The sequence below is a fragment of the Eleutherodactylus coqui genome, chromosome 4 (assembly GCF_035609145.1).
Source record: "Eleutherodactylus coqui strain aEleCoq1 chromosome 4, aEleCoq1.hap1, whole genome shotgun sequence".
Classification (NCBI taxonomy): domain Eukaryota; kingdom Metazoa; phylum Chordata; class Amphibia; order Anura; family Eleutherodactylidae; genus Eleutherodactylus; species Eleutherodactylus coqui.
Window position 1 is genome coordinate 301569270 of NC_089840.1, and position 26088 is coordinate 301595357.

The 26088-nt window shown below is 42.8% G+C and overlaps 1 protein-coding gene across 1 annotated transcript in view; it reads right to left on the bottom strand.

Moving 5' to 3' along the window:
• Nucleotides 1–26088, bottom strand: part of SORCS3 (sortilin related VPS10 domain containing receptor 3) — an 810393-nt gene that overhangs the window by 146840 nt on the left and 637465 nt on the right. The window contains exons 12-14 of the mRNA XM_066601804.1: nt 26006–26082; nt 19668–19759; nt 18584–18691 (exon numbers count right to left, since the gene is read on the bottom strand). Of these exons, the coding sequence (XP_066457901.1) occupies nt 18584–18691; nt 19668–19759; nt 26006–26082 (277 nt within the window). The remainder of the gene's footprint in view (nt 1–18583; nt 18692–19667; nt 19760–26005; nt 26083–26088) is intronic.

The window sequence follows — 26088 nt, forward strand, 5'->3', positions numbered from 1 at the left end:
TTCAGAAGTAAAAATTGTTGGGAGGGGGGGGCCCACTCTTGCCGCTATTGTGGCTTAATAGTGGGACCCGGGAACTTGAGATGCAGCCCAACATGTAGCCCCTCGCCTGCCCTATCCGTTGCTGTGTCGTTCCCATCACTTTCTTGAATTGCCCAGATTTTCACAAATGGAAACCTTAGTGAGCATCGGCGATATACAAAAATGCCCGGGTCGCCCATTGACTTCAATGGGGTTCGTTACTCGAAACGAACCCTCGAGCATCGCGATAATTTCGTCCCGAGTAACGAGCACCCGAGCATTTTGGTGCTCGCTCATCTCTAATAGATAGATAGATAGATAGATAGATAGATAGATAGATAGGAGACAGATAGATATGAGATAGATGGATAGATAGGAGATAGATAGGGGATGGATAGATATATAGATAGATAGGAGATAGATGGATAGATATGAGATAGATAAATATGATATATATATATATATATATATGTAGATAGATAGATAGATAGATAGATAGATAGATAGATAGATAGATAGATAGATAGATAGATAGGAGACAGATAGATATGAGATAGGTAGGAGGTAAATAGGAGACAGATAGATATGAGATAGGTAGGAGGTAAATAGGAGATAGAGAGATAGATATGAGATAGATGGATATGAGATAGATGGATAGATAGGAGATAGATAGATAGATAGATAGATAGATAGATAGATAGGGGATGGATAGATGGGAGATAGATAGATAGATAGATAGATAGATAGATAGATAGATAGATAGATAGATAGATAGGAGATAGATAGGGGATAGATAGATAGATAGATAGATAGATAGATAGATAGATAGATGATAGATATGATATATATATGTAGATAGATAGATAGATAGGAGATAGATAGATAGATATGAGAGATAGATAATTTTGAGATAGATATGAGATAGATAAATAGATAGGAGATGGATAGATAGATAGATAGATATGAGATAGATAGATAGATAGATAGATAGATAGATAGATACATATGGGATAGATATGGGATAGATAGATATGAGATAGACAGATAGATAGATATGAGACAGATATGAGATAGATAGATAGATAGATAGATGGATATGAGATGGATAGATAGATAGATATGAGAAAGATAGATAGATATGAGATAGATAGATAGATATGAGATAGATAGACAGATAGATAGGAGATAGATAGATATGAGATAGCTAGATAGGAGATAGATAGGAGATAGATAGATATGAGATAGATAGATAAATATGAGATAGATAGGAGATAGACAGATAGATAGATATGAGATAGATATGAAATAGATAGATAGATATGAGATAGATATGAGACAGATATGAGATAGATAGATAGATAGATAGATATGAGATAGATAGAAAGATATGAGATAGATAGATAGATATGACATAGAAAGATATGAGATAGATAGATATAAGATAGATAGATAGATAAATATGACATAGATAGATAGTAGATAGATAGATATGACATAGAAAGATATGAGGTAGATAGATAGATATGACATAGATAGATAGTAGATATATAGATAGATATGATATAGAAAGATATGAGATAGATATGGGAGGGATAGATAGATAGATAGATAGATAGATAGATAGATATGAGATAGATAGATAGATAAGAGATAGATAGAGAGTTAGATAAATATGACATAGATAGATATGACAGAAAAATATGAGGTAGGTAGATAGATAGATAGATAGATAGATATGAGATAGATAGATAGATATGACATAGAAAGATATGAGATAGATAGATAGATAGGAGAAAGATAGATAGGGGATATATATTGGATAGATATGAGGTAATAGGAGATAGATAGATACATAGATAGACATAAGATAGATGTGAGATAGATAGATAGGAGATAGAGGAATATATAGATTGATAAATAGATTAGATATGAGATCGATAGATAGATAGATAGATAGATATTAGATAGATAGATAGATAGGAGATAGATAGATTGGAGATAGATAGATAGTAGATAGATAGATAGATAGGAGATAGATAGATATGAGATAGATAGATAGATAGATAGATAAATAGATAGATAGATAGGAGATAGATAGATAGATATGAGATAGATATTAGATAGCTAGATAGATAGATAGATATGACATAGTAAGATATGATTTAGATAGATAAATAGATAATTATGAGATAAATAAATAGATACATATGACATAGATAGATAGTAGACAGATAGATAGATAGATAGTAGATATATAAATATGAGATAGATAGATAAATAGATATGGGATAGATAGATAGATATGACATAGATAGATAGATAGATAGTAGAAAGATAGATAAATAGATAGTAGATAGATAGATATGACATAGATAGATAGATAGATAGATAGTAGAAAGATAGATAAATAGATAGTAGATAGATAGATATGACATAGAAAGATACTAGATAGATATGAGATAGATAGATAAATAGATTAGATAGCAGATAGATATGAGAAAAATAGATAGATGGAGATAGATAGATAGATAGATAGATAGATAGATAGATAGATAGATAGATAGGAGATAGATAGATAGATAGATAGATAGGAGATAGATAGAGAGATAGATAGATAGATAGATAGGAGATAGATAGATATGAGATAGATAGATAGATAGATAGATAGGAGATAGATAGATAGATAGATATGAGATAGATAGATAGGAGATAGATAGATAGATAGATATGATATAGATAGATAGGAGATATATAGATAGATAGATAGAAATGAGATAAGAGATATATATGAGAAAGATAAATAGAGAGAGAGAGAGATGTTGATATGAGATAGATAGATAGATAGATAGATAGATAGATAGGAGATAGATAGATAGATAGATAGATAGATAGATAGATAGGAGATAGATACATAGATGATAGATAGATAGATAGATAGATAGATAGATAGATAGATAGATAGGAGATAGATAGATAGATAGATAGGAGATAGATAGATAGATAGATAGATAGGAGATAGATACATAGATGATAGATAGATAGATAGATAGATAGATAGAAATGAGATATAAGATAGATATGAGAAAGATAAATAGAGAGAGAGAGAGAGAGAGATGTTGATATGAGATAGATAGATAGATAGATAGGAGATAGGAGAGAGATAGATAGATAGATAGATAGATAGGAGATAGATAGATAGATAGATAGATAGATAGATAGATAGATAGGAGATAGATAGATAGATAGATAGATAGATAGATAGGAGATAGATAGATAGATAGATAGGAGATAGATAGATAGATAGATAGATAGATAGAAATGAGATATAAGATATATATGAGAAAGATAAATAGAGAGAGAGAGAGATGTTGATATGAGATAGATAGATAGATAGATAGATAGATAGATAGATAGATATGAGATAGATAGATAGATAGATAGATAGGAGATAGATAGATAGATAGATAGATAGGAGATAGATAGATAGATAGATAGATAGGAGATAGATAGATAGATAGATAGATAGATAGGAGATAGATAGATAGATAGATAGATAGATAGATAGATAGATAGATAGATAGATAGGAGATGGATAGATAGATAGATAGATAGATAGATAGGAGATAGATAGATAGATAGATAGATAGATAGGAGATAGATAGATAGATAGATAGATAGATAGATATGAGATAGATAGATATGAGATAGATAGATAGATAGATAGATATGAGATAGATAGATATGAGATAGATAGATATGAGATAGATAGATAGATAGATGTGCGATGGCATAGATGGACCGATGATTAGGTGATAGAATTAATGGATCCCATTTACATAGGGGGAGCATTATTTACAGCATGCAGTCCCTTTGCTCAGCACAAATCATATATCTGGTCCTGGCTGGCGTCGGCCGTCTCCCCGGGGGGGTCAGGCAGCGGGAAGCATGTTAGTATTTTGATTTATGTTCTAGTCACCAAAAATAAATTGTGGCTTTGCAGAGCGAGTGGAGATGCACAATGCGCGGCGGTATTAATGGCCTTGTGGAGGTGCCACGCCGCCTTTGATTTACCAGCTAAGCAGCCTGTTTGCCAACAATACAGACGCAATGAACTTTCCTGCCAAATCATTTTTGAAATCAGCTTTGGCCGCCGGCAGGAAGAATAAATAAGGTAAAAAAAGCTGCATCGCTTGTGGATTCCACAGCGGAGATACGTTGTAGCGCTCCATACAGCCTCGTGTGGCCCACTCTATTACTGTTAGTGCTACCTGTCCTTCCAGGTGACGTGTAATTAATGGCCGCGCCTCCCTCAGATTTATGAGGAGGATCGTGGGCGCAGCTCGGCTATAATTACACTTTTCATTAATTTTTCAGGCAGACAATAGCGGCACATAATGTACGGATTGACCGGCTGCCCTCGTCATCAATTATTAATGGCAAATGCTTCAATATTAATGGTAATTAAAACTTCTCACAAATGCCGTCCAGATGGTTGGAGGAAAACCGCCAGAGCTGGGAAGATGCCGAAGGTGGCGGCGGATCTGGCGGTTCGGCTATTAGAACAGATAAAGTCTTCACCTCTGACTTGGAGGAGGAATCGCGTCTGGACTCTTCATCCGTCACACATCAGCGGCCCAGCGGCTTGTGGCACCTCATTTTTCCTTTATTTATTACCAAAACTGGGACCAGATCCAACAGGAAAGACAAACGCAGTCATAAAGCCGCGCTCTATACATCTTGTCCTCGTTGGTTGGGGCTAAAAAAAGTAACACCAACGGTGACTGCAGAAGAGACAGCTTGCTGGGAGCGGATTATGGCGTGCTGTCATGGAGCAGACCATATAGCAATAATACTCTCATATAGCGCCCTAATAATACCACCATATAGCGCCCTAATAATACCACCATATAGCACCCTAATAGAACTCTCATATAGCGCGCTAATAATACGCTCATATAGCGCCCTAATAAAACTCTCATATAGCGGCCTAAGAATACTCTCATTTAGCGCCCTAATAATACGACCATAAGGGGCCCTAATACTCTCATATAGCGCCCTAATAATACCACTATATAGTGCCCTAATAACACCACCATAAAGCGACCTAATACTCTCATATAGCGCCCTAATAATACTCTCATATAGCGCCCTAATAATACGACCATAAGGGGCCCTAATACTCTCATATAGCGCCCTAATAATACCACTATATAGTGCCCTAATAACACCACCATAAAGCGACCTAATACTCTCATATAGCGCCCTAATAATACTCTCATATAGCGCCCTAATACCACCATATAGCACCCTAATAATACTCTCATATAGTGACCTAATAATACTCTCATATAGCGCCCTAATAATACCACTATATAGTGCCCTAATAATACCACCATAAAGCGCCCTAATACTCTCATATAGCGCCCTAATAATACCATCATATAGCGCCCTAATAATACTTTCATATAGTGCACTAATAATACCACCATATAGTGGCCTAATAATACCACCATATAGTGGCCTAATAATACCACCATATAGCGCCCTAATAATACCAACATATAGCGTCCTAATAATACGCTCATATAGCGACCTAATAATACTCTCATTTAGCGCCCTAATTGAACTCTCATATAGCGCGCTAATAATACGCTCATATAGCGCTCTAATAATACTCCCATATAGCGTCCTAATAATACCACCATAAAGGGCCCTAATAATACTCTCATATAGTGCCCTAATAATACTCTCATATAGCGCCCTAATAATACCACCATATAGCGCCCTAATAATACTCTCATATAGCGCCCTAATAATACTCTCATATAGCGCCCTAATAATACCACCATATAGCGCCCTAATAATACTCTCATATAGCGCCCTAATAATACTCTCATATAGCGCCCTAATAATACCACTATATAGTGCCCTAATAATACCACCATAAAGCGCCCTAATACTCTCATATCGCGCCCTAATAATACCATCATATAGCGCCCTAATAATACTTTCATATAGTGCACTAATAATACCACCATATAGCGCCCTAATAATACCACCATATAGCGTCCTAATAATACTCTCATATAGTGCCCTAATAATACTCCCATATAGTGCCCTAATAATACTCTCATATATCACCCTAATAATACGCTCATATAGCGGCCTAATAATACCACCATATAGCACCCTAATAATACTCTCATATAGCACCCTAATAATACTCTCATATAGTGCCCTAATAATACTCTCATATAGCACCCTAATAATACTATCATATAGCGCCCTAATAATACTCTCATATAGCACCCTAATAATACGCTCATATAGTGCCCTAATAATACGCTCATATAGCGCTCTAATAATACTCTCATATAGCGCCCTAATAATACTCCCATATAGTGCCCTAATAATACTCTCACATAGCGCCCTAATAATACTCCCATATAGCGCCCTAATAATACTCCTATATAGCGCCCTAATAATACTCTCACACAGCGCCCTAATAATACTCCCATATAGTGCCCTAATAATACTCTCATATAGGACCCTAATAATACTCTCATATAGCACCCTAATAATACCACCATATAGCGCCCTAAAAATACTCTCATATAGCGCCCTAATAATACTCCCATATAGTGCCCTAATAATACTCTCATATAGCACCCTAATAATACTCTCATATAGCGCCCTAATAATACCACCATATAGCACCCTAATAATACTCTCATATAGTGCCCTAATAATACTCCCATATAGTGCCCTAATAATACTCTCATATAGCACCCTAATAATACTCTCATATAGCGCCCTAATAATACTCTCATATAGCGCCCTAATAATACTCTCATATAGCGCCCTAATAATACTCCCATATAGTGCCCTGATAATACTCTCATATAGCACCCTAATAATACTCTCATATAGCACCCTAATAATACTCTCATATAGCGCCCTAATAATACCACCATATAGCGCCCTAAAAATACTCTCATATAGCGCCCTAATAATACTCCCATATAGTGCCCTAATAATACTCTCATATAGCACCCTAATAATACTCTCATATAGCGCCTTAATAATATGCTCATATAGCGCCCTAAAAATACTCTCATATAGCGCCCTAATAATACTCCCATATAGTGCCCTAATAATACTCTCATATAGCACCCTAATAATACTCTCATATAGCACCCTAATAATACTCTCATATAGCGCCCTAATAATACTCTCATATAGCGCCTTAATAATATGCTCATATAGTGACCTAATAATACTCCCATATAGCGCCCTAATAATACTCTCATATAGCACCCTAATAATACTCTCATATAGCGCCCTAATAATACTCTCATATAGCACCCTAATAATACTCTCATATAGCACCCTAATAATACTCTCATATAGCGCCCTAATAATACTCTCATATAGCGCCCTAATAATACTCTCATATAGCGCCCTAATAATACTCTCATATAGCACCCTAATAATTTCCATGTATACAAAGCTCAAATTTTACCACAATATAGTGTCCAAATAGTCCCACCATACAGTGTTTGAAAAATACCCCCCCACACACACAGCGCCCAGAAGATACAAGCAAACGGTTCAAATAATCCCACTATACTGTGCTCACATATCACCAATATACAAGGCTCAAACAATATCACCATATAGTGCCCCCATAATATACAGCGGTCAGACATAAACACTACATAGCACGCAAATAATCCCACCATTCAGGGCCCATATAATACCACCACATGGTGCACAAATAAAAAGACTACACAGAGCTCACATAATGCCACTATCTTGTGCTCAGGTTCTACCACCTCGATATCAGGCTCAACCAATACCCCCACCCAATGCTTAACGCCATGCCAAGATCAAATAATGGTAACCTACAATGAACAAACAGTATGACTAAGGAGAGCTCCGGCGATGAGGCCGTACGATGACCAGCAGCATCATACACTGGGTGTCACCGTGGCCTTAAACAAGTCGATACTCTTATGGCAGGGGTAACCAGGACCCCATGGGTTCACGTGAGAGCAGCTTCTGTAGGGGTCATCCACTGTCAGTGATGGAGGAGGGTCCGTTTTTACTGGCCACCAGCCGGTACCTGTATATGTACAGATATGAGGTGTGTTGGGGTGTATGGGGAGTGGGGGACATACTGTAGTGCGGTATAGGAGCTCCGGTTCTTAGGGGGAAGGTTCGATTAGGGGATATGCTATGGGTGATTATGGCCACCCTAAAGAGTTGTATTTTTAGGACACACATAGAACTGTGGGTGTTTGGGATTAACCAGATTGCCTGCAGTAGCACATTCCAGAAAACAGGTGCAGCTCGGGAGAAGTCTTGCAGATGGGAGTGGGAGGTCCTGATTGTAGAAGATGTTTGCCTGAGATCATGAATAGGATGGTAGATAGAGAAGTGGAAGAAGATATAAGGCGATAGGGCAGTGCAAGGAGTGGGAGCATTGGTGCAGTGACTGGCACAGGGTGGGGGGATCAGTGTAGTGACCAGCAAGGAGTCGGGGCATCGGTCTAGTCACTGGCACAGGGTGGGAGCATTGGTGCAGTGACTGGCACAGGGTGGGGGGATCAGTGTAGTGACCAGCAAGGAGTTGGGGCATCGGTGCAGTGACTGGCACAGGGTGGGAGCATCGATGTAGTGACTGGCAAGGGGTGGGGGCATTGGTACAGTGACTGGCAAGGAGTGGGGGCATCACTGCAGTGAGATAGATAAGCCTGGCATTTAGCACGGATTGGAGAGGAGAGAGTTTAGAAGACGATCCGTTGGGAGTTACAGTAGTCCGGCCAAGCATGGATCGGGGCGACAGGAAGGAGTTTTTACTGTGTCTATAGAATGAGATCAGCAGTTTCAGGAGATGTTTTTGAGGTGCAGCTGACAAGAGCGAGCAAGAGACTGAATATAGGGAGCAAAGTAAAGATGGAAGTCCCATATGACTGCAGACAGCGGGCGTGCTGGGAGGAGTTATGGCGGCACCGCAGACTGAGATGTAGTTTAGGTGGCTTAGTATATGGAGGAAACCAACATCTCAGCAAGGGTCTCCTAATAAAGTAGCGGGACGCCTTCCATCCTGTCCGTCTCCTGGTGCGATTCCTGCCGTGACTCGGTGGACCTCAGTGGCCTGGATTCGACATTCTTCCCATGTTACTTCCAGCTCTAAGCGATCCCCCAAGTGATGTGATCAAATTTGCCCAAGACCAAGGAAGCTCTTTGTTCTTCTCTTGGACCCCAAACTCTCAGGTTAATGGAGACGCTGGATGGCTATTTAGTCACCCCATCCAACCGCGGAGGGCGGCCACCCGTGTATGGCGCTGTCTATTAAAGTGAGTCCGTGCTTTAGTTTTCTCCATAGCCACCATACACACAATGAGAGGGCCATGACTCGCGGCGGGTGGAGCAACGCAGGGATACGATGCAGCAGATGGAGGAAAGGCGTTTACATCATTTATTGGTAAATGTAGAGATAGAAATGGACAATAACAGTAACAATCAAACCTTCAGGCCTCCTGCACAGCGGGCGAACTGAGCAGGCGTGGGCGATCCGCTGCTCAATGTGCCCATAGATGTGTGTGGAGATTCTCTCTCTACGCACACCAGCGGATTTTATTTGTGGTCGCTACGTGCCAAAACAAAATCACAGCAGGCTCTGTTTTCAGGGCAGATACACAGGGACGGCTTCTACTGAAGTCAATGGAAGCCTTCCCTGCTGCGGCACTTCGGCAATGAGTATTGCAGAAGTGTCGCGGATCTTCATCATCCCCGAAGCGACAGCGCAGGGAGATCTGAACTGCGCATGTGCACCTGAGCACCGGCGGCACATCCGCAATACAGAAGATGAAAGCATTGGATAGGTATGTAGCGTCGCAGGCAGCGGGCGCGGGAGGATTCCGTGTGGGACTTCCTGGTATCTTGGGTTCCGGTATCAGAAACCTGTACGACGTTCATGTCCACAGAGTGAGCCCTATCTCATATAGATCGCCAGCTAACATACTGTCTTTCATCCTCTACTTGCTGTGCATCGAGGCTAGCCTCACTTACAATATGTCACGTGGGAGTACTTACTTTGACTGACACAGGCTACTCCACAATTTCCGTAGATTCTTCTCACTGCTCAGGGGTCCCGCTGGGCTGAAGACACAATGCTGTCTCTCTGGGCTCTAGACACCAGGCAGTCTCTGGTCACTGCCCTCTCTCAGCAACTGCAGCTCAGCCTACTCAGCACTATCTCTCCACTCTGACTCACCACAAAAAGGTCTCTTTTATAGCCTCAAGAAAGGTCCTACTGACCATGCTCAGTCCCGATGTACCAAAATTTACTGCAAATTTTGGTGCTAGTCCCAGTCCATCTTCATAGCAGCATTTTAACTCTTTAGGGCAGCCCCTTTCAACTATGTATTGGCACATCTCAGAGGTGGAAAGGGGGATTCCACCAAATTACTTGCCCAGCGGGTACCACCAACCTTAAAGCTGGGTTCCCACTGAGCGGAAATTCCATGGAAATCTCGCAGAATGACTGCACGGATATCCCGCAAGATTTCCACGGATGAAAGGAAGCTTCAAAACTTGCGCCATTCGGCGTAAGTTTTGAAGCAGCTTCGCCGCCTGTCGTCCGCTACAGCCGTCTTTCCCCATAGAGACAGCACTAAAGTTGACATGCCGCGGCTTTGATTTCCGCGCCACATGTCAGTTTCAGCGCAGCTTGCCCACAACTGTTTCTCCGCAGCGTGCGGATGTGATTTTTTTATGCGAATCTCATCCACTTTGCTGCTTTGTCCCGGGATAAAAATTGGTGGCGGAATTTCTGTGCAGAAAGTCGGCACGAAAAATCTGTGGCAATTCGGCCCAGTGGGAACCAAGCCTGACCCAGCGGGAACCAAGCCTGACCCAGCGCTGGCGGCAGATGGCCTTGTTGGCCCCTCAGCGCCAGGACTCAGTTGCAATGGCTACTTCTGCAGAATGTGACTCTCCTCGCAGCGTCGCGGACTGACAAATGTCCGGTCATCGGCTTTGAGGAAGAAACGGATAGACATGCTTGAGATGAAAGTCATGAACAGCAGAGCGGCTCGGAGATGAAGCTTGTAATCTAGCAGAAAAGACAGTAAAACACCGGAGTTTTATCTCCTCGTCTAAATTTCCGGCTGAACCAGACGCAATAACATAAAATTGTTTGGCTGCCAATGAAAAAAAATCTGCAATGGAAATTTTTGATTTCTTGAAGTCGTCTTCTGCAGTTTCAGTGACAGTAGATGACATTTCCCTCTGTGAAATGTCTTTATTAAAGCTGCTGCTGACCGTGAAGGCTGGCGGGAACATCACAATCTTCTGGGCTTTATCTCTTCCACCTGAGTAAAGTCTGCACACCACATGCCCTAACAGCGCTGCATAACAGAATGGGCACAGGGGGCGTCCACCAAATAGGCTCCTCCAACACCCAGTCCCCACCATACACGGGCAGGGGTGAAGGAATATACTCCCCCTGAATGATAGTTACTTGGCAACTGTGTAATAATGGTTATTGAAGGCTGACCGGCGCGGTTCGGAGTGGCTGTCGATGTGAGAGGGTCTCTGCCATGGGATGATGACCAGATGAGAGGTGGACGTATGGTAGGACTGCCCGATGGAAGGCGTTGTAGGAGAGGGTATAAGGAGTATGCTTCGGTGTGAATGTGGGGTCTGCTGAAGTGATCGCGGTGTCAGAAGGCACAAGGCATTGGCTGTACTGTGAGAGAATCCTGAGTGTTTGTGTTACGTTATTCACAAACTGGCGAAACTCCGGTGGAACTCGGAAACAGCGGACATAACTCATGGACAGAACGTACCACACTGACGGACGAATGCCCAAAACATGACCAAGCATAAACAGCGGTAAACAGATACCATGTGAGGTATTGGTTTGTATTTTGGCCAAGATATTTAAGCCTGCAAGCCCACTTCATGGGTCCTTGTTGTCTTACGGGTCTCTACTCTAACGAGACAGCTTCCACATGAAACCTGCCTGCATGCGGGGCAATCGTCGCTAGACCTAGATGACGAACGAATCACAGCAGGGCTGAACGCAGCTCACACAAACAGGCCTAAGATTTGCATACAACACCGAAGCCCATGCACCCTGAACAGGACTGTTCACACCTCATGACCGGCACCCTGCACAGACACGCAGGAACATGACACTGCTCACACTGAACAAACAGAGGAAAGCCCAACAGCCTCTAGCAGAGGAGCTGATATATATGAGCAGCAGACTGGTGGTGAGAAGTCCACACCCAAACAGCTCAATCAACCCCCATCTGTAGGGCTGCAGTGCTGGAACCCATGAAGAACAACAGATCCCAGCAGCACAACAGTTTGACAGACTAGCAGCTGTGGAGCTTCCTGCTCATGGAGAGAGAGCGTCACTGACTGGGGTGACCTATCCAGATTGCATGAAGGGTACCCCTCTCCCCTTTAGATGATCACTGTGCAGCTGATCCGGTGAGGGAAAGTCTCTGCAGTTGGCCTGTATCCTGGGGACAGTAGCATTGTACCTCCTGTGGCAGAGCCAGAAGAGTAGGCACTGCTGATGACAGACTAGACGGGCACGGGCCAATACTGGATGCCAGTACTGCGTTCTCAGACGCGATCGTCCGTGGGCAATGCAGTGACAAAATAACACTGATTCCTCATAGAGCTACGGGAGCCGCCACACAAAGGCCAGAACTTTCTTAGGAGAACCGACGGCACCCGCCTACACAAGCTCAGTCTGAACAGGATGGCGCATGCACATCACCGCCCGATGCCCGCAGCTCCTCCCCCTTCAAGCACCAGTTATTCTGCGGCACAGCTAAACAGTTATAAAAAATCATTAAAACATAGATGGGGAGGATCTACAAGGGAGAGATGTCAGGCATCATAGACCATAGAACCCCCCGTACACTCGGACCCTGGTGGCCCTAAAGCCGAAAAGTTGTTGTATTTGACAACGGACAAAGTGAAAAGTTCTTAATAGAGCGCTACAAGCGCCTTGTGTCACCGGACAGAGTCTTCCCTACAAGCTCCGAGCTTAGAGGTCTAACCTGAAGCTGCTGGGCCCGTACATAAAACCTGAACCAGAGGCCCCCAATGTAAGGCTTCATTTATAGGACTGGTCTCCTTCTATGAGGAAGAGCCACCTTGTGGGTCCCCAAAGGCTCCAGGGCCCGGGTGCGACCCGATCTTCTGCACCCACTACACCTATACCCCTGTCTGAAGGGTTGTTATCCCACTTGGCACATTTCTGCATATGGACCAGTTCAGACCCGGACTGATGTCCAAATACATAGGACCCTAACCTCTTCATGCCATCAATATCCAAACCGCTTTGTGGTGAATTTTGGCAGTAATTTCCAATAAAAACCTCTGAACAGAGACGGCCGGTTCTGGGCGCTCTATAGAGCGCTGCGGTCCTCTCATAGAAATATCTGGTGGTCCGAGCGTGGGCTTCACTCCCGTGATTCTCAGGTTACAAAATTAAAAATTTTTTTGTATTTCAATGTTTCTTAAGATTTTTCCAAAGTATAACTAAAGGAGTCAGCGAAGAATATGGAGGGGTGGTGGGCGGAGACTCACTGGCAAAAACCGAACGCAGCAGGCGAGACAAAAACACCTCGGACTCAATACAATCGAGTGAGCGGAGAAAACACTATGAGACAGTAGAGCAGACGGCACTGAAGTCAAGATCCGGCTGCAAGAACCCAAGTACAGCGCGATACCCGCCAGTACGGCCGGGAAGGGGAAGAGGAGGGGCTGCAGCAGCACGAAGGGGATACGTGAGCCAAGAAGAAACACTTCTAGAAAACGTTTGATGTGATGGACAGTGCGGAGAAGGTCTTATGGTTGGGGATACAGGAGCTGAGAAGCCCACTGGTGGCCAGAACACAAGGCCAAGGCATCTCCGCTGGCATCTCTGGGCTTCATCCAGGAGAGCGAACCATCAGTCATCAAATAAAATACAAGAAGTTTTAAGCGTTAACTTTAACAAGACGTTCAAATGGAAACCGCAAGGAAGAGGCCTACTATGAGGGAAGACTAAGGAGATATTAGTACGGGCGGGTCACAGAGGGGTCGTTAGTACTATGGCGGGCCACAGAGGGGACAGGAGTACTATAGAGACCACGAGGGGGCATAGAGGGGATATTGGCACTATGGGAGGCACATAGGGGGAGATACAGAGGGAACACTAGTACTATGGGGACCACAAGGAGACACTAGCACTATTGGGGGGACACAGGGGATATTGGTACTATGGGGGGGGCACAGAGTGGTTCGTTAGTATTATAGGGAGATACAGAGGAAACACTAGCACTATAGAGAACACAAGGAGACACTAGCACTATTGGGGGGGGGGCAGAGAGGGGGTATTAGTACTATGGGGGGCCACAGAGGGGACACTAGTACTATAGAGACCACAAGGGGACACAGAGGGGATATTAGTACTATGGGGGGACAACAAATAATTGGCAGAAAAGTTAACAAAGTTTCTGTGAATGGCAAAGGGCCAGACGAAGACTATTTGACAGATCATATTATATAAAAAGAGGTTAAAACCTCCCATCATGCCCCGCTTCAGACGCTCAGCTGTATACCTTACGGTACGGAACCGCTACAAGCCATGACTATGCTGCAAGCAAACTTCCTTCCCACTCCTTGACCTTCCAGCTCTCTGGAAGCATTGCCTGGCCGTGCCGGACGATGGGGCGACGGGACCATATCGTCTACCAAAGATAATGGCTTCCAGATATGGATACAAAGCGCTGAAGGCGGACGATGGTCAACTAGATCTGTTCTACTGGGAGAAGGCGGAAAGTGATGGTAAACGTTCTCCTCATCTGGTCAGTAAGGGGTATGAACCCCGCATGAAGGTTCTCAGGAGCTCCGGCTCAAATAGCAACAACAAAGAAGAAAAGCTTCTTAAAAACACTTCTTATTCCTTAATCACAGCTCAAAGTATACCCCCCCCCCCAAGCCATCCGCATCCGGCGCGCGGTGGTCCTGGTGATGGTGGCAACAGATGATGCCACACAAGATGCCAGGAGAATGATCGTCATCATACGTCCCAGCAATCACCAGGGCCGCCGGGGGTGGCAGCGCCGGATGTCGATGGCTTGAGAGGGGTGGGGGAGTACCTTTTAGTTTCTTGTTTTGACGTTGTGGTTTCTATCGAAGTGGGGGTGTCCAGTAACCAGAAAACTAAGACAAGCCCATGGCTCTGGGCTCAGAGACTCACGGCGTTCAGACGACGGGCGATGCCTTCCCCTTGCAGGGGACTATACAGAGAAGATGTAGTGTTACATGCTGGCCTGGCAGACATGTGATACCACAGATAAGCCCACCCAAGAGCCGATGCTTGTTGGCAGCCCCCTGCTCCGGCTAACAGATGGGGGGCCACAGTGGGCAGCACCCCTCTATGCATTACTTAGGGCTCCCCCACAGTAATAGCCGGTCTTCATTGGTGACTCTATATTTTGGCTAATAGAATGAAGTTCCCATTGGACGACCTCCACCTCCGAGGTCCATAGGACAGTATGTAGTGATGTCATGAGCGTCAGCTCCCGTGGTTTCGCTCCTACGTCATTTGTGTAGCCCGGCAGTTGTTAGTCTACAATTGGCTACTCAAGTGGTGAACAAACGTATGTATTGTGCCGCACGGTCGTTGGGGTTGTCTTATAAGAGCCTTAAAATGGGGATACCGTACCTCCAAACCCTTGTGTATCCACTCAGAGGAAACCTTTAACCCCTGATACACTAGGAAGTGCCCAGTTTTATGCTAATGTACACAGACACTGCCAGTTTGCTGGTTTCGTTGGACTATCCGTGGTCTGCCGGAGCGAGGGGCGACCTGGTTGAGTCTAGAGCGGGCAGCCTCCCTCTGTGACGGACGTGGGTATGAATACATGTTGGCAGATCATGTAATAACGTGGATGGACGGGTCAGTCAGAGCAGCGGCCAACCTTGTTGGTGGCCCTTCTATCCACGGCACTGTTGGCTGGACAGTAGGGGGGAGTTGACCCCCGCTGTGAGGTACAAATACCCTATTAGGGGTGCAGTTGTGACAAGTTATGACTGGCCATACATTTAGCCCATCTTCATTGCGGCTTTGCAATGTGTCTGAGAGAGTCCCAGGCAGACGACCCCACTGCAAGAGGTCCATGCACCCCATAGGGGTCATCATTGTGAGACAACCCTTTTACCAACCACGTGCATCTTCCCGATCCCTTCCTTCAGCTGGTATATGAATGCGGACGTGATGCTTCCTCTACATCCTCTATGCGGGTCTTCTCCCGCTGAGGGTGCAGCAACTCTTGGCAAGTCAGAACTTCTGCACTCAAACTCCTCGGAATGGGGGTTCTACTAAATGCTGAGGGGTCTGAAAGACGGAGCCTGCAGGGAGACGTCTATCATCCTGTGCCGGGATCATTGGGGGGGCGCAGGTAGGGGAGACCCACGGCTCCTCCGGCGCAGACACAGCACTGGGGGACACCTGCTTTCCTGCTTTCCTGCATTTTGCTGCATGTTTTTATGAACCAGAATCAGTCATTATAATGAAGAGTAACATCCCTGCAGCATAAAGATGCAAATGCGGAAAAATAAAGAAGCTCCAAGCTCAAAAGAGACAATAAAACTGAGGATTGTCAGTCCTGAACTGGGAGGCTCTGGAGTTCTGAACATACAGGAGGGGTTTCCACATATCGCTGCTGATCCTCTGGGACCCCCGTTCATGAGGGCTCATCCACATTGGACTCATGCGTAGAATGCGGACAGTACAGAACTCCATTGGCCGCTATGGGTGTGTTCCGACATGCAGCTTGTCCTACTTCTGCGCGCTGCACACTACAAACGCCCCTTCTAGTGTAGGGGGGTGCGCAAAAACCGCAGTGATTATACATGTTAAATGTGCATTTACTGCATTGTTGCATGTGTTGCTAGGAGACGGTGAGACAAAGGGTAGATGTGAGAGCAGCCGTTGCAGTGGAAACGCCGTCTTCACGCTTCCATAAGTAGCAACGTTTCGGCCAACAGGTCTTTATCAAGTGCGCTACTTGTGGAACAAAGACGGCGTTTCTTCTGCAGCCGGGTGCCGCCATATCTACTTCATAGTCTATGATGTGGATCCGAGGATTCTCCCCCTTGTGACTCTACATGGTCGCTGCAGCACTGAGGTGTTTGTGCCGCGGACCGTCACTTACTGCGGGAATTTGGATTTCTTACATTTTTTTATGCATATAAAAACTCAGTGAATACAAATGCAACAAGAAGCATGCGCCAAACATGCGCCAAACATGCGCCAAACAAATACGCATCCGCCCGTGTGACAGAGACCTCAGAGTCCTTTTTCATCTATCAATTGAATCTGCACTAGTTTGTCCGGCCTTCAGAATGTATGAGGGGCAAACAACAAACTGTGTGATCGTTTATCCCTCAGACTGTTTTATAGCTGTTGGCAGCACATTCCCCATAGACAAGCTTGAACAGTGGTCGTCGACTAACAGAACGGTAATTTAACAAGGAGAAATGCAAAGTCCTACATCTGGGCAAAAAAATGAAGAAAACACATACAGAATGGGAGGAATTGGGCTAAGCAGCACATGTGAAAAAGACTTGGGTATACTAATAGATCATAGACTGAACATGAGTCAACAATGTGATGAGGCAGCCAAAAAGGCAAACACAATGCTGGGATGTATTAAGAGAAGCATAGAGTCTAGATCACATGAGGTCATTATCCCCTCTACTCTTCCTTAGTCAGACCTCATCTGGAATACTGGGTCCAGTTCTGGGCACCCCACTTTATATCAGGACATAGACAAACTGGAGCAAGTTCAGAGAAGAGTTACCAAGATGGTGAGCGGTCTGCAAATCATGTCCTATGAGGAACGGTTAAAGGATCTGGGAATGTTTAGCAGAAGGGAAGGCTGAGAGGAGACTTAATAGCTGTCTACAAATATCTGAAGGGCTGTCACAGTGCAGAGGGATCAGCCCTATTCTCATCTGTACAAGGAAAGACTAGAAGCAATGGGATGAAACTGAAAGGGAGGAGACACAGATTAGATATTAGACAGTGAGGGGGATCAATGAGTGGAACAGGTTGCCACAGGAGGTGGGGAGTTCTCAATGGAAGTCTTCAGAGGCCGGACAGATATCTGTCTGGGATGATTTAGTGATCCTGCACTGAGCAGTGGGTTGGACCCGATGACCCCGGAGGACCCGATGACCCTGGAGGTCCTGATGACCCTGGAGGTGCTGATGATCCCGGAGGACCCTTCCATCTCTACCAGACTAGGATTCTATGATTCATTCACACAAGGAGATGTGCTGCAGACAATCGAGCATTGGTTTCTTGACAAGTGATGCCATGTATTAAATATGTTATAAAAGGACTAAGCGGGGCGTAACCCTGAATGAAGCTGATGTGGCATCATTAGTTGTGATAACAGAGGAACATGTAATTATAATATTACTCCAAAACAAAAATGATACAAAAACCGAGGACCGCGGCGCTTTCTATACTCACGTCATTATCTGATTCTCTATCCCTGGTTCCACCAATGCCCCGTCAACAAACAAGGGGGAAGATGTAAAGCCGTACTTACTCCACGACCGTCCTTCATCAAAGCTGAGCCTGGGGACAAAGTAAATACAATTTCTTTTAGAAGTTGCTCCCTTTAATGTTCTCCTAGCGAGGGGTCAGCTGAGCCGGAGGTTGTGGGCTTCACCGGCATCAGAAGAGCAATCATTATCAGAGGGTTATGTAGGACCTGGCTGCAGCCGCCCCGGTAAGGACGCCGCGCCGCCATCATTCCCTTTGTACTCCGTGTTCTTTATGGTTGCGACTCCCTTAGACTTTCTGCAGCAAATCAAAGCCCCGCGACCCATAAAAGCTTATTGATTCCTAAATTGCAGCTTTCCGGAGATCGGCTCTTTAGGAACTGGACATCTTAACATTTACTTTAATTGAAGCCTTAGTGGGACGTGCGGAGCAAAATTAATTGCAGAGGTGTTGATGGCAACAGAGTTTAGATTGAATGTGACTTCTATTATAAACCTAGCAAAAAAAAAAGGCTTCTCGGAATCATTCAGAGAAAGGAGATAAAACACTGGCAGAAGGGAAGACTTGCCGTAAGATCCAATGTGCTCAGGGCTTCGTACAATCTGCAGGCTGTGTGACGCCATCATATGGTACCTGCAGGAGTCTATGAGCCCAAACTGCACCTATATATGCCCTCATATGGGGTTGTATTGTGCTGGACACATCCTCCTTACCATTGCTCTAGCGGGAATTCCTCCATAGTAGAGCGCCATACGGGGCGCCACACGGACTGCATAAAGCCCCATCCAGAGGGACTGGAGCGCCAAGTGCCTCAGTACGGCTCAGGAGCATCACTATATCACAGGTCCACGGTCTGCAGATATATAACACGCATCGTACACCGCCATATGCATCCAGGAGAAACTACCAACCCAGCTATAATATGGTGGGGTCACACAGGAGCCCCGAAGAAGGGAGCATTGCATGGCCTAAGAGACTCCCTGCACTCTCGGGGCGCTCTCCACGAGGAGAAACATTACTTCCAGGAAATAAGACTTATATCCCTTACCACAGCTGGCGGACAGGCAGTGAGGTGTGCTTCATCGCTACCAAGGCTCCGCCCCAGTCTAAAAACCAAATATTGTATTCTTCTTCAAAAATCTGAAAAACAAGCAAAACATAATACAGAATACAGCTAATACTACAGCTACTAATACTACAGCTACTAATACTACAGCTGCTAATACTACAGCTGCTAATACTACAGCTGCTAATAGTACAGCTACTAATACTACAGCTACTAATACTACAGCTATTAATACTACAGCTACTAATACTCCAGCTGCTAATACTACAGCTGCTAATACTACAGCTGCTAATACTACAGCCGCTAATACTCCAGCTACTAATACTACAGCTATTAATACTACAGCTATTAATAATACAGCTACTAATACTCCAGCTGCTAATACTACAGCTATTAATACTACAGCTGCTAATACTCTAGCCGCTAATACTACAGCTGCTAATACTACAGCTGCTAATACTACAGCTATTAATAATACAGCTACTAATACTCTAGCCGCTAATACTACAGCTGCTAATACTACAGCTGCTAATACTCTAGCCGCTAATACTACAGCTACTAATACTACAGCTATTAATACTACAGCTATTAATACTACAGCTACTAATACTCCAGCTGCTAATACTACAGCTGCTAATACTACAGCTGCTAATACTCTAGCCGCTAATACTACAGCTACTAATACTACAGCTATTAATACTACAGCTATTAATACTACAGCTACTAATATTCCAGCTGCTAATACTACAGCTGCTAATACTACAGCTGCTAATACTCTAGCCGCTAATACTACAGCTACTAATACTACAGCTATTAATACTACAGCTATTAATAATACAGCTACTAATACTCCAGCTGCTAATACTACAGCTGCTAATACTACAGCTGCTAATACTCTAGCCGCTAATACTACAGCTACTAATACTACAGCTATTAATACTACAGCTATTAATAATACAGCTACTAATACTCCAGCTGCTAATACTACAGCTACTAATACTACAGCTATTAATACTACAGCTATTAATACTCCAGCTGCTAATACTACAGCTACTAATACTCCAGCTGCTAATACTACAGCTACTAATACTCCAGCTGCTAATACTACAGCTACTTATACAACTACATCCACTAATACTACAACTAATACTCCCGCTGCTAATACTACATCTACTAATAATACAGCTACTAATACTCCAACTACTAATACTCCATCTACTAATACTACAGCTGCTAATACTACAGCTGCTAATATTACAGCTACTAATACTCCAGCTACTAATACAACTACTAATACTACAACTACTAATTCTACAACTACTAAAACTCCAGCTACTAATACTACAGCTGCTAATACTACAGCTGCTAATACTACAGCTGCTAATACTCCAGCTACTGATACTCCAGCTGCTAATACAACTGCTAATACTACAACTACTAATACTCCAGCTGCTAATACTACACCAACTAATACAACTAATACTACAACTGCTAATACTCCAACTGCTAATACTACAGCTACTAATACTCCAGCTGCTAATACTCCAGCTGCTAATACTACAACTACTAATACTACAACTACTAATACTACAACTACTAATACTACAGCTACTAATACTACAGTTACTACTAAAACTCCAGCTGCTAATACTCCAGCTGCTAAAACTCCAGCTGCTGATACTACAGCTACTAATGCTACAGCGGCTAATACTACAGCTGCTAATACTACAGCTGCTAATACTCCAGCTACTGATACTCCAGCTGCTAATACAACTGCTAATACTACAACTACTAATACTCCAGCTGCTAATGCTACACCAACTAATACAACTAATACTACAACTGCTAATACTCCAACTGCTAATACTACAGCTACTAATACTCCAGCTGCTAATACTCCAGCGGCTAATACTACAACTACTAATACTACAACTACTAATACTACAACTGCTAATACTACAGCTACTACTAAAACTCCAGCTGCTAATACTCCAGCTGCTAAAACTCCAGCTGCTGATACTACAGCTACTAATGCTACAGTGGCGAATACTACAGCGGCTAATACTCCAACTGCTGCTAATACTACAGCTACTAAATCTCCAGCTACTAAAGCTACAGCTTCTAAAACTACAGCTACTAATGCTACAGTGGCTAATGCTACAGCTATTAATACTACAGCTTCTAATGCTACAGTGGCTAATGCTACAGCGGATAATACTCCAACTGCTACTAATACTACAGCTACTAACACTACAGCTACTAATACTCCAACTACTAATACTACGACTAATACTCCAACTACTAATACCCAACTGCTAATACTCTAGGTACTAATACTACAGCTGATAATACTACAGCTATTACAACAGCTACTAATAGTCCAACTACTAATACTACAGCTACTCATACTACAGCTACTAATACTACAGCTATTAATACTACAACTACTAATACTACAGCTACTAACACTACAGCTACTAATACTACAACTACTAATACTCCAACTACCAATACTACAGCTACTAACACTACAGCTGCTAATACTACAGCTGCTAATACTACAGCTTCTAATACTACAGCTTCTAATACTACAACTACTAATACTACAACTACTAATACTCCAACTACTAACACTACAGCTACTAACACTACAGCTGATAATACTACAGCTCCTAATGCTACAACTGCTAATACTCCAACTTTTAATACCACAGCTACTAATACTACAGCTGCTAATACTACAGCTACCAATGCTACAGCTACTAATACTCCAACTACTAATACTACAGCTACTAATAATTCAGCTGCTAATACTCCAACTACTAATATTACAGCTACTATTACTCCAACTACTAATACTCCAACTACTAATACTATAGCTGCTAATACCACATCTACTAATACTCCAACTACCAATACTACAGCTACTAATACTACTACATCTACTAAAACTACAACTAATACTCCAGCTGCTAATACTACATCTACTCATACTACAGCTACTGATACTCCAACTACTAATACTCCAACTACTAATATTCTAACTACTAATACTCCAGCTGCTAATACTACATCTGCTAATATTACAGCTACTAACACTCCAGCTACTAATACTACAGTTACTAATACTACAGCTACTAATACAACTACTAATAATACAGCTACTAATAAAACAACTATTAATACTACAACTACTAATTCTACAACTACTAAAACTCCAGCTACTAATACTACAGCTGCTAATACTGCAGCTGCTGATACTCCAGCTGCTAATACTACAACTACTAATACTCCAGCTGCTAATACTACAGCTGCTAATACTCGATCGGCTAATACTACAACTCCTAATACTGCAGCTACTAATACTACAGCTACTACTAAAACTCCGGCTACTAAAACTCCGGCTACTAAGACTCCGGCTACTAAGACTCCGGCTACTAAAACTACAGCGGCTAAAACTACAGCGGCTAATACTACAGCGGCTAATACTCCAACTGCTACTAATATTACAGCTACTAATACTACAGCTACTAATACTACAGTGGCTAATACTACAGCTACTAATACTACAGCTATTAATACTCCAACTGCTACTAATACTACAGCTACTAACACTACAGCTAGTAATACTCCAACTACTAATACTCCAATTACTAATACTACAACTCCTAATACAACAGCTACTAATACTCCAGCTATTAACACTACAGCTACTAATACAACTACTAATAATACAGCTACTAATAAAACAACTATTAATACTACAACTACTAATTCTACAACTACTAAAACTCCAGCTACTAATACTACAGCTGCTAATACTGCAGCTGCTGATACTCCAGCTGCTAATACTACAACTACTAATACTCCAGCTGCTAATACTAGACCAACTAATACAACTACTAATACTACAACTGCTAATACTACAGCTGCTAATACTCGAGCGGCTAATACTACAACTACTAATACTCCAGCTGCTAATACTAGACCAACTAATACAACTACTAATACTACAACTGCTAATACTACAGCTGCTAATACTCGATCGGCTAATACTACAACTCCTAATACTGCAGCTACTAATACTATAGCTAGTACTAAAACTCCGGCTACTAAGACTCCGGCTACTAAGACTCCGGCTACTAAGACTACAGCGGCTAAAACTACAGCGGCTAAAACTACAGCGGCTAAAACTACAGCGGCTAAAACTACAGCGGCTAATACTACAGCGGCTAATACTACAGCGGCTAATACTCCAACTGCTACTAATACTACAGCTACTAACACTACAGCTAGTAATACTCCAACTACTAATACTCCAATTACTAATACTACAACTACTAATACTACAACTCCTAATACAACAGCTACTAATACTCCAGCTATTAACACTACAGCTACTAATACTACAACAACTAATACAGCTACTAATACTACAGCTACTAACACTGCAGCTACTAACACTCCAACTATTAATACTCCAACTACTAGTAATCCAACTACTAATACTCCAACTACTAATACTACAGCGGATAATACTCCAACTGCTACTAACACTCCAGCTACTAACACTACAGCTACTAATACTCCAACTACTAATACTACAACTACTAATACAACAGCTACTAATACTACAGCTATTAATACTACAATTACTAATACTCCAACTACTAATACCCCGACTGCTAATACTCTAGGCACTAATACTCCAGCTACTAACACTACAGCTACTAACATTACAGCTACTAGCACTCCAACTACTAATTCTCCAACTAGTAAAACTACAACTACTAATACTACTGCTACTAATACTACAGGTACTAATACTACAGGCACTAATACTACAGGCACTAATACTCCAACTACTAATAACCCAACTGCTAATACTCATACTAATACTAGGTACTAATACTCCAGCTACTAATACTACAACTACTAACACTACAGCTACTAATACTACAACTGCTAATACAACAGCTACTAACACTCCAACTACTAACACTACAGCTACTAATACTCCAACTCATACTACAATTGTTACTATTACTACTGTTAATACTTCAATTACTAGTATAACTACTAACAACTAATACTACTTCAACTACTACCATTTCTAATTCTACTACTACTTCCACAGCTAATACTACTACTGATATAACTACTAAAGACCAATTCTACAATTAGCAGTAATACTACAACTACTACTTTATACAGATTGCTACTACACCCATTACTACTGATAATACTGCACACCACCATGCTATTAATACGCAATAATCTGAAGCAGGTTTCCCTTCATAGGCTGCGGGATGTCATGTCTGGCTTTCTTCTGCAGGAAACCTCGTAGATCTGCAAGTCATTCACTATAAAATGCTCTTTGCTACATAAGAGATCAAACTGTCAAGTGTTATAAATGCAGGAAAGATTGACTATATGACTAACTCTCCCTCTGTAACACATACTGGCAGGTATAGCCGGCGGTCACTCAGGATGGCTGACATCTGTGGTTGGTGTTAGTAGTGTGGCACACATGTAGCAGAGCTGATATTGTCCGGTGGCTTCATTGTTTCTGGATAGATGAGTCTTCACTGATCGTGTTTAACAGCCAGTTCTGTTCTGTTCTATTATTTTCATCACTATTATTCCTCGCCTCACAATCTTCTTCCTCCTCGTCTTCTTCCTCCTCGTCTTCTTCCTCCTCGGCTTCTTCCTCCTCGGCTTCTTCCTCCCCGGCTTCTTCCTCATCATCCTATTAATATTTCTCTGCCTTATTTTTCCTTCCATCTTGCACTTCTTCCTATTTTCACTTTCTCCTCCTCGTCTTCCTCTTTCTGCTAATTGCTTGTCCTCCTTCTTCTTTCTTCCTCTTTTCTCTTTCTCATCTTCCTTCTCTTCAAACTTACTCTCTTTTTCTGCTTCATCTCCTTTTTCTTCCTCTTCATTATCTTCTGCTCCCTAATCATTTTCTTCTCTATTCTTCTTGCTCTTTTCACTTTCTCCTCCACTTTCCCTCTTCTGCCTTCTTTGCTTATTTGTTCTCCTCTGCGTTGTCTTCTTTTTCTTCCTCCTCCTCTTCCTCCTTGTGTTCTTCCATCCCTGCTTCCTGTACCCTTTCTCCTTCACCTCTTCCTTGCCGTCTTCTTATCAGACTCTCCCTGTTCCTTCCTGTGTCGGTGGTGATATCCTCTTGAGCTGCGCTCCGCTGCTAGCGCCCCCTACCTCAGTGCTGGTTACTGCATTCGCTCTCCTACTATTACTACTACACCATATATGAATTTGCATGCATCATGACATGTCATAGATGAAATCCATGCACTCACATGTTTCCACGTGTTTCCACCATCTGAGGAGATGAACATATTGGTGTCCGTCGAGGAAAGCTCTGGGCCGACGTTACCTGTGT